Source organism: Xyrauchen texanus, chromosome 34 (genome assembly GCF_025860055.1).
Source record: "Xyrauchen texanus isolate HMW12.3.18 chromosome 34, RBS_HiC_50CHRs, whole genome shotgun sequence".
Lineage (NCBI taxonomy): Eukaryota > Metazoa > Chordata > Actinopteri > Cypriniformes > Catostomidae > Xyrauchen > Xyrauchen texanus.
In genome coordinates this window covers 23,052,744-23,068,713 of record NC_068309.1, presented here as the reverse complement: position 1 = coordinate 23,068,713, position 15,970 = coordinate 23,052,744, and the positions used below count along the sequence as shown (strand labels likewise).

General features: G+C 36.8%; 1 protein-coding gene across 1 annotated transcript in view; it reads left to right on the top strand.

The window, feature by feature from the left end:
- The window catches only part of LOC127627699 (neurexin-1-like), a 527,683-nt gene that overhangs the window by 202,923 nt on the left and 308,790 nt on the right, over nt 1-15,970 (top strand). Inside the window, exons 12-14 of the mRNA XM_052104201.1 lie at nt 2,344-2,463; nt 3,738-4,119; nt 10,202-10,392. Of these exons, the coding sequence (XP_051960161.1) occupies nt 2,344-2,463; nt 3,738-4,119; nt 10,202-10,392 (693 nt within the window). The remainder of the gene's footprint in view (nt 1-2,343; nt 2,464-3,737; nt 4,120-10,201; nt 10,393-15,970) is intronic.

Genomic DNA, 15,970 nt, shown 5'->3' with positions numbered 1-15,970 from the left:
GTGTGTGTGTGTGTGTGTGTGTGTGTGTGTGTGTGTGTGTTATGAAATAAGTTTACAGTTTGAATATTTGATTCCTACACGTGGGTGGCACTGAAATTTTGTTTTGGACAAACCACTCTCATCAGTTTATCCTAAGTGTGCTCATGCAGTGTGATATAATGACAGTCCACCACAGATAAAGTGTTCAGATTCGTCTCCATGAATAATAAATATATTAACATTTATAATTCAAAATATAGTAATGCTCCATGTTTATTGCAAAATGTTTTCTTTTTTAGTTTGATAACCAACAAATCAAAACCATCAGTAAAAATGTACCAGTCATAGTGAAAACAATAATAATAATAATAAAACAATATGAATTGAAAGAAAAAAAAAACTAAATAAAAAAATCCAAATTATAATATTTTTGGATCAGGGATTATTATCTATAAGCTGAATGTGGTCAGAAGGCTGAATGACTGCAGTAGACCCCAGTAATACAAAACTCCCACAAATAGGCTGACACTGTTCCCTAGAAAGCCTGTTGACTCCAGCAGAGCCAATTAGGTTAGCAACCGCACAGTCAGTCAGAGGGGCTTTGAACTGGCATGTCAGGCAGTAGCCACTCTGCATGATGAAGGGTAAGGCAACTGCCTTGGCCTGACCCATTTTTCCTCACACACCCCAGGCGCCTCTGAGCACGCGTCAAAATAGACTGTAGTGGCCTGGCAGTAGGCTGATCTGAACACAGTCAATTCAGCATAATATCAATAAATGTTTACTACGCGTGATAGGTTTTGTGTCAGCGTGAAGACACTTGAGGTCTGTGAAGGATTTTCCATTGTATGTGTACTATCACTTTAAACATGTGTACAGGAGCACAGTGTGGTTTTGCTACTCTTGAGCCCATAAGATGATTATGCACATACCTAGGGACAATTACATTTCCATTCGGTTCAGTTTAAGCACAATGCATTTGTCTCACGTTAGACACAAATGCCCAGGCATCTCCAGTCACTTTCTGTTATAATGAGCAGAACTGCTGGAGAGGCGGCTTAAATTGTTTGCCTACTGTATGTGCCCATTGAAACAGATTTTTAAGACACTGAATCAGTGAGGTTTGTATCTGGAAGTGACTCATGTTTAAAATGTTAAAACGTAATTACTATGTGTTTTTATAGTTTATTTAGCATAATAGCTATACTGTCTGCTGCAAATGAATAATAGCATTTTTATTTTTTTTCCAATCACAGAATGTCTGTGATGTCAAACTGATTTGTTTTTGCATGACTTGTAAATCCATATAAAACAAGGAATTTTCAGGGATAGTTCACACAAAAATTAAAACTCTAAAAAGCACAAAAGGAGAAAGTTTCAGTCACAATTGCAGATGCAATGAAAGTTAATGGTGACTGAGACTAATATACTGCTTAACATTTTGTATGTTCCATGGAAGAAAGAAAGGCATACGAGTTTGGAACAGCATAAGGATCCCTAAATGATGACGGTATTTTCATTTTGGGGGATCTAGGAAGAAGTGCTGTTGTGTTTAACTGTCTGGTGAATGGTGAATACTCATGCATGTAAGCATGCTGTTAGTGATGGCATTATTCCTCATAATATCTATTTGACCTGTCAAATATCCATCTGAATGTTATCACTAACTATGTGAGTTGCAAATGGTATGCAAATAATAGATTTGAAGGATGTCCTTCATAATGCATTAATCTGCAGCATGTGAAAGGTGGCTACACTTACTTTGAAGCCCGTAAAGGATTTAGAAAGCCTTATAATACATCAAGGTATAATTGTGATCCATTATATTTTTTTCAGAAATAATTGTACAGTTAAAATGCATTATGATACTAACTGATTCATGGTTACACCTTTAAATATTCTAATGCATTATACAAAAATATAAATATATATTGTTTATGATGTGCTTTACTTCATTGTATTGTTTAAAGGGTTTAACATTAAATGTGTTAGTTTTATTTAAGCAATTTTACACAAGCAAGAGTGGAGTTCTGTTATACTAAATATTAGCTCTCTTGTAGTGCCGCTTGTCCAGTCACATAAAATAACTAGAACTGAAGTCAGGAGTGTTTTGTTATGCATATTTTGTGTGGGTGTGATCATCTGCAAACGCACCATATGTGTGTAAGTTTGCATGTGTATGTAGGCTAACGAGTGTCTGAACACAGTATGCATGTGTGGATTATCGTGAAAAATGTCTGAGTTTGTAGATATGTTTTGTAAGTGTCTGTAGTTGTGTTTGTGTGAGGCAGAGCAGAAGGCCTGTGCTGTATTGATAAGACAGGAAGATTGCAGCAGTGTGTGACTTTGACTCTCTCTTTGCAGGTAAAGGACCGGAAACTCTGTTTGCAGGGCATAAGCTGAATGACAATGAGTGGCACTCTGTGAAGGTGGTGCGCCGTGGGAAGAGCCTGCAGCTCTCTGTCGACAATGTGACTGTGGATGGTGAGAAAGACCTCACACGCATGCTATATATACTGTATATGGACACACACTGTAACACTGGGTCCTAACATGGCCTGACGCGATGAAATAACAATGTAAATGTAAAGGCCGAAATATACTCCACGCAAGCATCATTTTGTACATTGTAGTGTTCCAAAATTTGTCAGACCCCAATTAATAACATTCTTAACATTTCGCCATAATGGACAAAAGTATGAACTTTCCTCTTGAGTTTTCTCTTTCAAGTCATCTACTGTCTCTGAGGAGCAAAAGTTTGTTGAAAATATTTGCTGGGAAATTAAGGAAAAGTTAATATAGTTAAAGCAATGGTACAGACAGTCTGCATTTGTATAACTCAAGTCTGAAGGCCTATAAAGACATCTTTAGGGGTCTTAACTCTTGAAGAAAAGAAGCGGCTGAGTTTGACTGTATGCATATGCTAAGCGGTCAAATCAAAACCGAGTGATAATTTTGGCTTGAGGCCCACACCTCAAGCTTAATGCCTGGCCCACTGTGAAATCTCACTGGTCCAAAACCCTGCTCTTCATTAATATGCATTAAAGATGCCACTAAATCACTTGAAAATAACTTTTTTCTGTCCTGTTAAAATATATTTTCTATTGAAACCTTTTTTTTTTTTGCAAAACATATCAAAGGGGGCTTTTTGGCAAACAGCCAATAAGCTTTAGATAGGTTACAGTCATTTGCATACTTGATAGTCAGTGGCAGATGGTATTACATTCTACAATTGATTGGAAAAAATCTTTGTAGTGCAATACAAGTTGATCCATCTTCCCAAAAGAGGAAGCACATTTTTAATGTGTATATTTTACTAATGTTTATTTTGTCAACTTTTAGGAGTTCACTAGTCATATAGATGACTTCAAAACTAACAGACATGGGGTAAAAGTAACACAAATCCAATTTTGATGTTATAGAGTCTTAAACCTTTTATTTCTGTGTAAACAGAAAAACTGCTTGTCGCTGGAAACTTATTGCATCATGTCTGGTCAGGAGGATAATGATGTTTCAAAAGCATATGTAAAGCTGATGCTCTTAGTATTAATTTTGTATAGTGGTGACAACTGGAAGAATACATAGAACAGTTTTCAGTCTTCATCTTGTACATTGCACGTTCAGCATTCCAGCACATCCAATTCTGAATTCATCATCAAAAGCTGTACTTGCCTCAGGAGGGGCTCAGACTGCATGCCATTCCCCCATATCATCAGCTCCCAGACCTCACTAATCAAGCATGTTTGATTCCGCCACAGGCCAGATGAGCGGAGCACACACGCAACTGGAGCTCCACCATATAGAGACAGGCATCATGACCGAGCGTCGCTTTATCTCTGTCATGCCTTCCAACTTCATCGGCCATCTGAAGGGTCTCTCTTTCAATGGTAGGCCCTACCTTGACCAGTGCAAGAATGGTGACATCTCCTACTGCGAGCTCAATGCCCGCTTCGGCATGCGTCGCATCGTGGCCGATCCGGTCAGCTTCCGGAACCGAGCCAGTTTTGTGGCTCTGTCCACCCTGCAGGCCTACGCCTCCATGCACCTGTTCTTTCAGTTCAAGACCACCAGCCCAGATGGTCTGATGCTGTTTAACTCTGGAGATGGCAGTGACTTCATCGTGATTGAGCTGGTGAAGGGGTGAGTTGGGGAAGAAACTGTAAAGTCATGATTATGCACTACATGGCCCAAAAAATTGGTGTCCACATACTTTTGGCTCTGTAGTGTATTTTAGCACCTAAATAGTAGTCAATTCATGATTTGACTCTACCCTCTGCTGCTTCCAATCAATCAGAGCAAGAATAAGAAATGAATATGAAATGCTATTCATTTGAAAGGGTTTTGTGCCATACAAAGGGAAATGCATCACTATTGACCATAATCAAATTTGCATTATGCATTTAAAGTTGTATTGAAATCTATTTTATTAAACTGTAATGTTGAGACAGGATATAATTTATATAATTTAGAGTGGAGAATAGAAGATTACTTAACATTACTGCACAAATAAGAAACCAGTAATACCAGAAAAAAGGCACAAAATATTGAGGGTGTTATGCAATTATAATAAGAGAGAGACCTACCTGAGTGTAAAAAAAGAGAGAGAGATTAAATTAGAGTGCAGTATAAGGTTAAGCCTTAGAGGAATTATACGTGATATAGAGCCAGAGGCTAAAACAAACCACAGCAGAAGAAAAAGCCTTAACTACTTGAAGTTGAAAGCAAGTCTTCTCTTAAACTCTCCAAACCATATGATATTGTAAATCCAGAGATTCTGAGACATTCCCACTGACAGCTGAAAACTTCAGCAAACAAACATCAGTCCCCAGAGAGTTTGATCTGAACTCTGCTGGTTAAAGGCATTTCCAAAAGAGCTAACAGACAGTGTTTGCAAGTGGGGTTGTCAAATTCAATACAGGTCGATACTAAAATATTAAAATTGGTAGTACCGAATACCAACTACATTTAGTACCGTGTATGCAGTCTGACCGACAGGCAGCTGTTTTCGAAGGCTCATGTGTAGACGTGTGCTATGAAATGCATTCACACTTTGCTGTGAACATTCAAATTTACCTTGATGAGGTACTGCATTAATATAAACAAAGTCACTTTTATTTCTTTCAGAATTACGGTAGTTCACCCCCAAATAAAAAATAAATCTGTTGTCATTTACTCACCTTTATGTTATTACAAATCTGTATGCAGATTGACAGCCTCAATCACCATTCACTTTAATTGTCACTTTAATTTTCATTTCATCCCTTACATCCCCTAACATCTTTCATGTCCCACAGAAGAAAGAAGAACAAACAGATTTAACACTACATGAGAGTGAGTAAATGATAGAAATTTCATTTTTGGGTGTCTATTATGCTGTTAATATTTATCAAACAATAATATTAACATGAAAAAGAGAACCACTCACTGCTCTTAATTTATATCTTTGTTCTTTATTACTGACTGCTTACTTGAATAATTCATTTTAAAACTTGAAGCAATTTTTACTTAATTAAGGAAAGCTTGACTAAGACTGCATGGTAGATCATCTCTAAGCATCCAGTTTAACACATAAGAACATGAGAGACATCCGAATGCAGTTAAGACTCTGCGCTAAAGAGCGTGTTTTAAGTTTGTGATGTTAAGAGACATTACTTGCATGTGATTCATAGCCGTAGGAGGGTGAGACAAGTCACATTATAAGATTCGCACATTTGTCTCCTTGGCATTTAGTTAAAGGTATGAGCAGGAGGAGAAATATTTAATGGATATGGGCTGTATTTAAAATTAAACATATTTTGCATGTGTTGTTTCTGGTTATGCGTAAGTGCTGATCGTATTCACTAAGAAGCTGCACTTGAGTTTCAGTTTGACGTTCAAACATGCACAAATGTGTTGCTCATCAGTCAAAAATATTTCCGAAAGATTGCGTGAAGAGCAGTTTTAATCTCAGCCGCTGTAATTGAGCCTACACAATAGAGTTTATGCTGCAAATACCTTGATTTCAATGGGGATGTCTTATCACAAGGACATAGTGGAAAAACACGACAGTTTGCGAAAGTGATTCTTCATCATGCAATCAAAAGTTGAGAAAATGTTAAAATGTTAACATATACCTGAACATGTATTTCTATTTATTTCATTATTTATCTATTTATTATATAATTATTATTCATTTATTTGCTGAATAATGTATGGGTGGGGGAAGAAAATTAACATCACAAAAAAGTAGTACAAAAGGTAATAAATAATTGTGACTATTGAAAGGAATATAAATTCAATTTACTAAGTAATGAGAAAAATATTGAACAGGTAAATGTAGTATTAAAAAATTAAGTTGAGAAAAGGTCAACTTTTACTTCAAACCAAAAAAAAGTTTATACATTTTCAAATTACAATGGGGTAAGATAAATGAACTTTTTAGCATAACTTTTTACCTTTGAATTAAGTTTCTTTGTCTTACCCCAGATATCTTAGTCAGAGTAGATGCTATATAAAATGTTATGCACATGAGGCTATAAGAGATAAACTAACAATGGCACACACTGTAGAAATGCCTTAGATTGCATCTATTTCTCACTACTCGTGTTTTCTTGAGTATTTTGTTTTGCAATTTTTTGTCAGCTAATCAGTCAACATCAATTTAAACAACAGTCAAAAATGAAATATGGAGCTACTTTGATTAAGATCCATAGACAAACTGATTTTTTTTTCTTGTTTTAAGCATAGACCTCTATAGAACACTTTATTTTGTTAGGTTTCTCTTAAAACTAGACTCAATATGCTGAGCCGTTTAGCTTCTTGTGTAAACTTTGTTTGAAAGGAAAGGTTCACCAAACCGTCGTTCCAAACCCAGATTACTTTCCTGTGTCCATGAACCACAAAAGAAGATTTTAGGCTAAAGTTTAGCATCAATCACCACTCATTTTTATTGCATCTTAATAGATCTTATTTATAGTAGCAGCATCTTAGATTTTTAGTGGGAATGACAATGAGGCTGTGAGGGATAGACTTATTGCACATCTCTTCAATGGTACGCATAGTATAAATCTGTAAAAAGCTCCTAGATCACATCTGATTTTCCAAAACTCATGTTGTCTGGAGTGTCTTGTCTATTGAATGTTTTTCAATATTTTGTCTGCAGAACGATCCAAAAACACTTCAAACAACAGTACAACCCATTGAAGAGACTGTATGTCTATCCTCACAGCCTCATTGTCTTTCCCATCAAAAATCAAAGATGGCACTGCTGTGAATAAGGTCTTTTCCAAACAATAAAAGTGAATGTGTCTGAGGCTGTGAGTCCCTAACAACCTGCTTAACAACTCCTTTTTATGTTCTATGGAAGTAAGTCATACAGTCATACAGCATAAAGCTGAGTAAATGTCGACAGAATTTTCAATTTTAGATTAACTTTTACTTTAAGGATATCTTGGTATATTTATACCGAGTAAAAAAATATTGTTTGCTATGAATTTAAGAGAGGCAGTTCCAGTTGTGCTTTCAGAAATCCAATTCGCTGTCTCTCCACTTGATTTCAAACTGACCTGACTCTTTCCACACCCTCAAAATACTCTTGAGTGTGTATGTGCCTTAAGGGGCTCACCAAAATAAGTACACATCTATTTGTGTAGGATTAAGTAAGCACTGTTGGCCTAGACAGAAAAGAGCAACTTTAATCACATATTAATCATGTAAGTGTTATTTGATTAATGGTATTTTATTTATTTGCGACCCACACTGTTTCCAACCCACACAACATAACCGCCATGTGGGAAGTCCACAATCTCGGCTCAGTTGCTTTTTCCTTTTGGCTTAGTAAAAAGATTTTTCACGACAGGGGATGTTAAATCACACTGCTCATGGCAAACATGATTATAAAAGCCTGATTTTCTCTAGAATGCATTTTATTCAGTTGGGTGAAAATTAATAGTGAAAAAGGTAAGGTGCCTCAGATGTTTAACTTCCTCAGTCGCAGTGGTCCAGAAAGACAGTCATTCAGTAAGCAATTAGACTGCAGGTGGCCTTTCCTCTCACCAGAGTCTTTAAAAGCTTGTGAAATGAGTGTGCACTAATGAGAACTCTCTCTCTTTTTCTTACTCACAGGCATAAACACACTCTCCTTGACTAGCTCTCGTTCTAACTTTCTGTCTTTTTCTCTTAAAGCTGAGCTAATCCATTTCTGCAATATTTTGATGGACAAACTGGCAACTAAGCAAAACAAAATTAGATCAGCTACAACAAGCCTGGGCAAAATCCCAAATAAAAGTTATATAAAAAACATTAGGGCATTTTAACCCTTGAGATGAATGAAAAAAAATTATTTAAAATGAAAAAGCTTTGGAACATTAGAAAAAAAAGACAAAGCTACAAGAATGTGTACTTAACATCTGATATGAGTGAATCAACTACTCATCCCATTAAGGCTGACATAATCGGATCAGCAATGACGATATACTCTTACTACTACTAACTACAAATAATTCATTTTAAATATAAAAGATGATATGTATGATTCAAAGACATTCGTAAAATTCTATTGGAGTGGGTGGTCCATGTTGAGCTCTATTGAGCACCCACTCACTTTTCCAGCCATATTGATCTGTATTTTTCTAATTATTTCTTCCAATGGAGTTTCATAAATTTATTATTAAAAAAAGGTATTTCTAGAAGAGTTCTAAGCCATGAACCAAACCAATCAGCTCCGAGGTGAATCACTACATTACAAACTTTGAAGCATAAATATATTTGAAAATTGGACAAAAATAAATTAAATAAAAAATGAAATAAAATAACAAGGGTATGCTTAATGTATTTTATGAGGGCATGAACTAAAATATCATAAGGCATTGGGAATGACAAAACTGATTTAAAAATTATGGAAAAAATAAATCCTTTGATTTAAATATTTTGACTATATGCATAGAAACAATATATTTTGATTTTATTGCAAAATATTCAGGAATTTACAAATATACAAGTAGTCTTAGTGTGTAGGGAGTCTCAATTGTGTCATTCACAGTTTGTCATAGAAGTGGTCGATCACTGAGGAGCTCTTTCGGGGCAACTTGTTGATTCTCTGATTGATGGATTATTTGCCTTCAGGATCATGGGTAGTGAAGTTGTTTACCAGAAATTACTCTATTAAAAATGTTTTTTTATTTTATTGTTATTATTTTTTTATGAAGATGAACTAATGTGGACTGATAGCTTCATCAGGAGCATTTACAATCAATTAACCCTGGAGTAGACAGTCTTTAAAGTTTATACGTTATCATTGAGAATCATTTAACCTATGGAGAAAATGAATGGGATTTTAACATCTGGAAGCAGACGGTTGCGCTCTATTGCTGCGATTACCATTTCCATGGTAACAGTAACTTCTCTAATTGGTGGATTTGACTTTGGGTTGTGAGTATTATAGTACTTTACTTGGAATTCAACAATTAAATTTGTTTTATGTATTTTGTATCTTAATTTTTAATGCTAGGTTACAAAAGTGTGAAACGATTATCCATCTTTTCTACTGTGCATAATAATGAGAATAATTTTGATGCCTGATTTTTCTAGACAGAAATAGAGCAGATAAATATCTATAGTCTAAATGTATATTTATATCTATAACACCGGCCATAATATAAATGATCAGCCAAACAAAATGATTATATGCAATCAATAATTTTGATGCCTGATTTTTCTAGACAGAAATAGTGCAGATAAATATCTATAGTCTAAATGTATATTTATATCTATAACACCGGCCATAATATAAATGATCAGCCAAACAAAATGATTATATGCAATCAGTATCGCCCAAAATGTCAGTATTTCTGTATCCTTATTAAAGGGATAGTTCATCTAGACATACAAATTCTACCATCATTTACTCACCACTTTTGTTATTCCAAACCTGTAATTCCAAATGTCTTCAAATAAATGTGAAATGTCAAATTTACATTGTGAATTGTCTAAATGTGATACAGTATATGTTACAGTCCTTTCACTGTGCACAAGCGTTTAAAGGGATACTTTTGCTGTAAACTAGATATTGAGGTTTCACACCTCAGTTGCTGTGTGTCTGGCAGGATGGAAGCCTGTCTTTGCCAGTATTTCAAGCCTTATTACTGATATTGATTTCTAAGCAAAACGGCAGCATTCTCATCATAAAGAGGCTTGCCTGATTCTGCTGGGCTGTGTGATTGACAGGGGAACTGATGTATTACAGGTACATCCATTATGTGTTTGACTTGGGCAATGGGCCGTCACTCATGAAGGGCAACTCTGACAAGCCGCTCAATGACAACCAGTGGCACAACGTGATGGTGTCCCGCGATGACAACAATGTGCACACACTTAAGATCGACTCCCGCACAGTCACACAGCACTCCAATGGAGCCCGAAACCTTGACCTCAAAGGTACGATTTACCTCTCACCCAGACTGTTCACAATACTTTTTTGTTCCTTCAGTTTGAGTTATTATCACTCATAACTTCCATCCTTAGTTCACTAGTCCAGAGTGTCCATGGTCATGGAAAACCTGAAAATATTAGAGAATTCTTAAATTATATTTTACAGACCTGGAACAGTCATGGAAGTTAATACAAACTTAAAAGTCATGTAAAGGGCATGGACATTTCTTTAGTGAATATGCGTTTTTCTAGTTATGTGCTGCTCTAAAATATTTCATCAGCTGGATCTTTCTCTTGTGTAGAGCTTGAACTGAATCCAAACGATTTTTGAAAATCCTTATAGTCACAAATGACGGGAAGGTCTTGCAAATTATGTCTCGTTAATTAGCGTTCTTTTCAAGTTACTGTATAACCGTATTGTCAAAATTATCTCAAGTTCACTCTGAAGAATGAGCGGTCCACAAATTCAATTTTTGCCCAACCAAAACAGACTTTAGACACTCTGATTTGTTTCCAGAAAAATGTTGCCAACTTTAATGCAAGGGTTTGCTTTGGTTTGTGTTGTACTATTCAATTTTTTTGTGTCAATGAAGATGTCAGAACATGACCAGTTTGATCAATCGGTCAATGCTGTCAATAATGTCCAAAGATGTATATTGTGCAGTCTGACCAAAAAATAATAATAGTAAAAATAATAATAATAATTTAAGGTGGCCCAGTCTTCCTTGGTTGTAATGCAAGATTGCTTCAGGATCATATCTGACTAGACACAATTGTTAAAAAAAAAAAATAATGCACAATATGCAACCGGTTATGGAAACATTAGACCATAAATGGTATCGTAAGTCTTAATCACAAATGTAATCTCATTCTTAGAGATGCTTAGATACATATTTGCTTTCTTACTCTAATTTTGTGTTTGGCCTCAACATCTTACAGCAATAATGAATAGTCTTTCCTGATGGGTATTTACATAGCTCCCAGCTTCCTGTATAAATGATGCTGCTTCTGAAAATCTACATTACCTTGCAGTACTTCTCGAGTAGCTGTCGTTTCCTCCTTTTTCGGCTGTAATTAGAAGAACAAAGAGCAGTGCTACAGGGAAAAGAGAGAAAAAACATCAACAACAACTTTGCATAAGTTGGTGCTTTCAAACCAGCAAACCTGCTTTTTTCATCTTAAGCAGGTGTTGCTTGACCCCGGGCACCAAAACCAGTCATGTTTACTTCACCAACAGGACATGAAATTAAGGGCCATCAATTTATGGAGCACTTCACACATCAATATTCAGTTTTTTTTCCCTTCTTTTTTCTTCTTCTATGTGTTTATTGATATAAAATACTTTTATTGAAAAGATGGCAGTTATTGCCATTGCCACAGCAATATCTGAGGCTTTTTTGCCTTTTCACTATTCTCAGTTATTGCTGGCATCTTAGTAAACATCTTGACAGTTGGTACTTAATTATGTGCCTTAGTCGACACTAGAAGAAAACTGACTTCATAACAGAAAACTGAACCCACTTTGTCAAGACCAGACAATGTATTCTCTAAACAAGTAGGAAAAAATGGCAGTAATGTATTTTTCCAGTGCCTACTGCTTTTGTTGCTGAAAACCTCTGTCAAAGTCACCGGCTAGCAATTTGGTTTAGTAGATAAGGATGGTTCCTTAATTAAATTAATTTACAGTAGATGTTTTATAATTTGGTTTGCTTATTAGCAACTGCATTGGAGTCAGCAAATGGAAAAAGAAGACTGTTGTTGTTCATTCAGATTATTTAAACATTCAGATTTGTTTTTATACACTCACCTAAAGGATTATTAGGAACACCTGTTCCATTTCTCATTGATGCAATTATCTAATCAACCAATCACATGGCAGTTGCTTCAATGCATTTAGGGGTGTGGTCCTGGTCAAGACAATCTCCTGAACTCCAAACTGAATGTCAGAATGGGAAAGAAAGGTGATTTAAGCAATTTTGAGCGTGGCATGGTTGTTGGTGCCAGACGGGCCGGTCTGAGTATTTCACAATCTGCTCAGTTACTGGGATTTTCACGCACAACCATTTCTAGGGATTACAAAGAATGGTGTGAAAAGGGAAAACATCCAGTATGCGGCAGTCCTGTGGGCTGAAAATGCCTTGTTGATGCTAGAGGTCAGAGGAGAATGGGCCAACTGATTCAAGCTGATAGAAGAGCAACTTTGCCTGAAATAACCACTCGTTACAACCGAGGTATGCAGCAAAGCATTTGTGAAGCCACAACACGCACAACCTTGAGGCGGATGGGCTACAACAGCAGAAGACCCCACCGGGTACCACTCATCTCCACTACAAATTGGAAAAAGAGGCTACAATTTGCAAGAGCTCACCAAAATTGGACAGTTGAAGACTGGAAAAATGTTGCCTGGTCTGATGAGTCTCGATTTCTGTTGAGACATTCAGATGGTAGAGTCAGAATTTGGCGTAAACAGAATGAGAACATGGATCCATCATGCCTGGTTACCACTGTGCAGGCTGGTGGTGGTGGTGTAATGGTGTGGGGTATGTTTTCTTGGCACACTTTAGGCCCCTTAGTGCCAATTGGGCATTGTTTAAATGCATTGTTTCTGACCATGTCCATCCCTTTATGGCCACCATGTACCCATCATCTGATGTCTACTTCCAGCAGGATAATGCACCATGTCACAAAGCTCGAATAATTTCAAATTGATTTCTTGAACATGACAATGAGTTCACTGTACTAAAATGGCCCCCACAGTCACCAGATCTCAACCCAATAGAGCATCTTTGGGATGTGGTGGAACGGGAGCTTCGTGCCCTGGATGTGCATCCCACAAATCTCCATCAACTGCAAGATGCTATCCTATCAATATGGGCCAACATTTCTAAAGAATGCTTTCAGCACCTTGTTGAATCAATGCCACGTAGAATTAAGGCAGTTCTGAAGGCGAAAGGGGGTCAAACACAGTATTAGTATGGTGTTCCTAATAATCCTTTAGGTGAGTGTATTTATGGCAGGGGCTTTGTAGACTTAGTGTAAAGAATGGTAGATGCTATTTACTCTAAGAGTGAATAGTGACAAAGGATATTTACACCCTGGTGTAAATACTTAAATGCACTATTTGCATTTTGTCTAGTCTAATTATTATAAAACTGTATTAGATTTGTCTTAAGATGGTTATTTGATATGTTCTGTGTGTCAATAGGATATGACCATTTTAGATTTCCGAACATTCCTTCTGCAAATAGTATAGAAGTTGAACAAGTTGTCCTGCAACATATGGCATGGCCCCCACAGAGTCCTAATATCAAAATCATTGAGTCGGTCTGGGATTATATAAAGAGACACAAGCAACTGAGGTAGCCTAAATATATACAAAAGTTCTCCAAGATGCTTCCTACATCCTATCTGCCTAAAAACAAGTGTTCCTAGGAGAATTGGTCCTGTTTTAAAGGCATAGGGTGGGAGCATATTAACTGATAAATACAATTATTCATTTTTTTTTATATGCAAGCCCTATTCCAAAAACGTTGGGACAGAATGAAAAATGCTAATAAAAGCAAAAATGGGTAATTTGTAAATTATAATCACTTTTTTTTTTATGTACTGTAATTTCAAATCAGATGATTGCAACATACTCCAAAAAATTTGGGACAATTAATTGTTTACCACTGTGAAACATCACCATATCTTCTAATAACACTTATTAAGCATTTGGGCACTGAAGACACACGTTTGCAGGGCTTAAAGTATTCCGGCCGGGGGCCGGATTTCCGGCTTGAGGGCAGGTCCGGCCTCCGGCGCAGGCAAAATTTATTAATCAGGCTGCAAATTACAGTCGGACGCACTTTCGGCGCGGACGCGCTTGGAAAAAACGAGTGCGCCGCTTCCATTATGAGCGCGCATACCGCGCGGCTGCATTTGAAACTGGGAACTTGAATGCGGTTTAATATTTTCGAGTCAATTGATTTCACCTACCAATCATATGAGAGGAGCACAGCTCTAACTAACGTCACAAGCCTATCAGAAGCAGAGCAGGGCGGATCCTGGCAACAGTGTGATTGAGATCCATACCTAGCGTCGTCGGTGAAAGCATGGAGCGCAGAACTCCAGAAACAACATTAGGTGACTTAATGTCATCATGGATGAAAAGAAAGGAGATGTGAGTTGGTTGATTTCGTAAATTAGCTCAGGTCAGCATAATCATATTTTCTCTCTACACCTTTTGATGTTAGCCTTACGTTGACTGAGCTAACATTAACATACACTGCTGCTAGGTAACTTCAGACTGTTAGTTAAATATTTAATGTAGAACATTCTGTGTAGCTTACTAAAAAAACATTATGTGTAGGCCTACCATGAAAACGAGTCCACTTTAAACCGCTTTATTTTCTGTCAGCAATGTATGACAAGTAACGTTGCAGTGTGTACGCACCTTTAGTGCTGTCAACGTTAACGTATGCGATTTCTTTTTTTTGTCCAGCTTTAATGTTTTAAAATATTTAACACAATTAACGCTGCATCCGTTCTTTGTCATTCTTTAGCTCTTATTAGTTATTAGTTTGTCCACCAAATGCTTTAAACCATTAATGTGCGACAAGACAAAAGAGAACGCACTTCAGTAAATGTCCTCCTCACACACACACACAAGGCACAAAAAGTCGCGAACCAGTATCGAATTCTCTTTCGGCTTGAACGAACAATAACACACACATTTATGCCAAAATGTCCGTTTTGTCGAGTATCCTCACAAGAATCAATCATTATTAACTTTAAATGAGTTAAATAAAATCTTAAATGGAAGTAAAGAGTAGTGAGAGAATGAGACGCGTGAGATCCTGTCACCAGCTGTAGATCTTAAAGTGACAGTAGCCACTAATTCTGTCTGTCAGTAAAGTTAACCAAAGAACAAAGGTAACAGAGAAAACTACTAACTACTCTTTGACTAAAGAACGCTTGTAGCTTTAATAAGGATTAATCGAATTTAATTTATAATTTATGCATTGCGGACTATTTTATAACCCTAAAATTTAGTATACTAAATAAAATATCAGTGATACTGGCCTTCATTAATAAAAAGATGCCATTAAGATACAGCCGTAATACTTAAAAATAAATGGTTCCATTTGAAGATAAGTCCGTCTCTGCAAAACAACCCTCCCCCTTTTTCACTTTAAGCCCTGCGTTTGTTAAGTTTAGAAAGTGGAATTTCCCCCATTCATCCATTATGTAGGTCTTTAGCTGCACAATTGTATGGGGTCTTCGTTGCCGAATGGTGTGCTTAATAATGTACCACACATTCTCAATTGGAGACAGGTCAGGTTGGCAGGCAGGCCAGTCTAGCACCCACACTCTCTGCTTACACAGCCATGGACTTATGCAGGGACGTCCCTGGATAAGATGGTGCTGGATGGCAGTATATGTTGCTCTAGAATTTGTAAACTCACAGATGTGCGAGTTACCCATGCCATGGGCACTGACACACCCCTGGCCCATACAGACACAGGCTTTTATTCCTGATGCTAATAAAAGCTTGTATGGTCCTTTGCATAGTGAAGTCTTAAATTGCATCTGTCGATGCAGC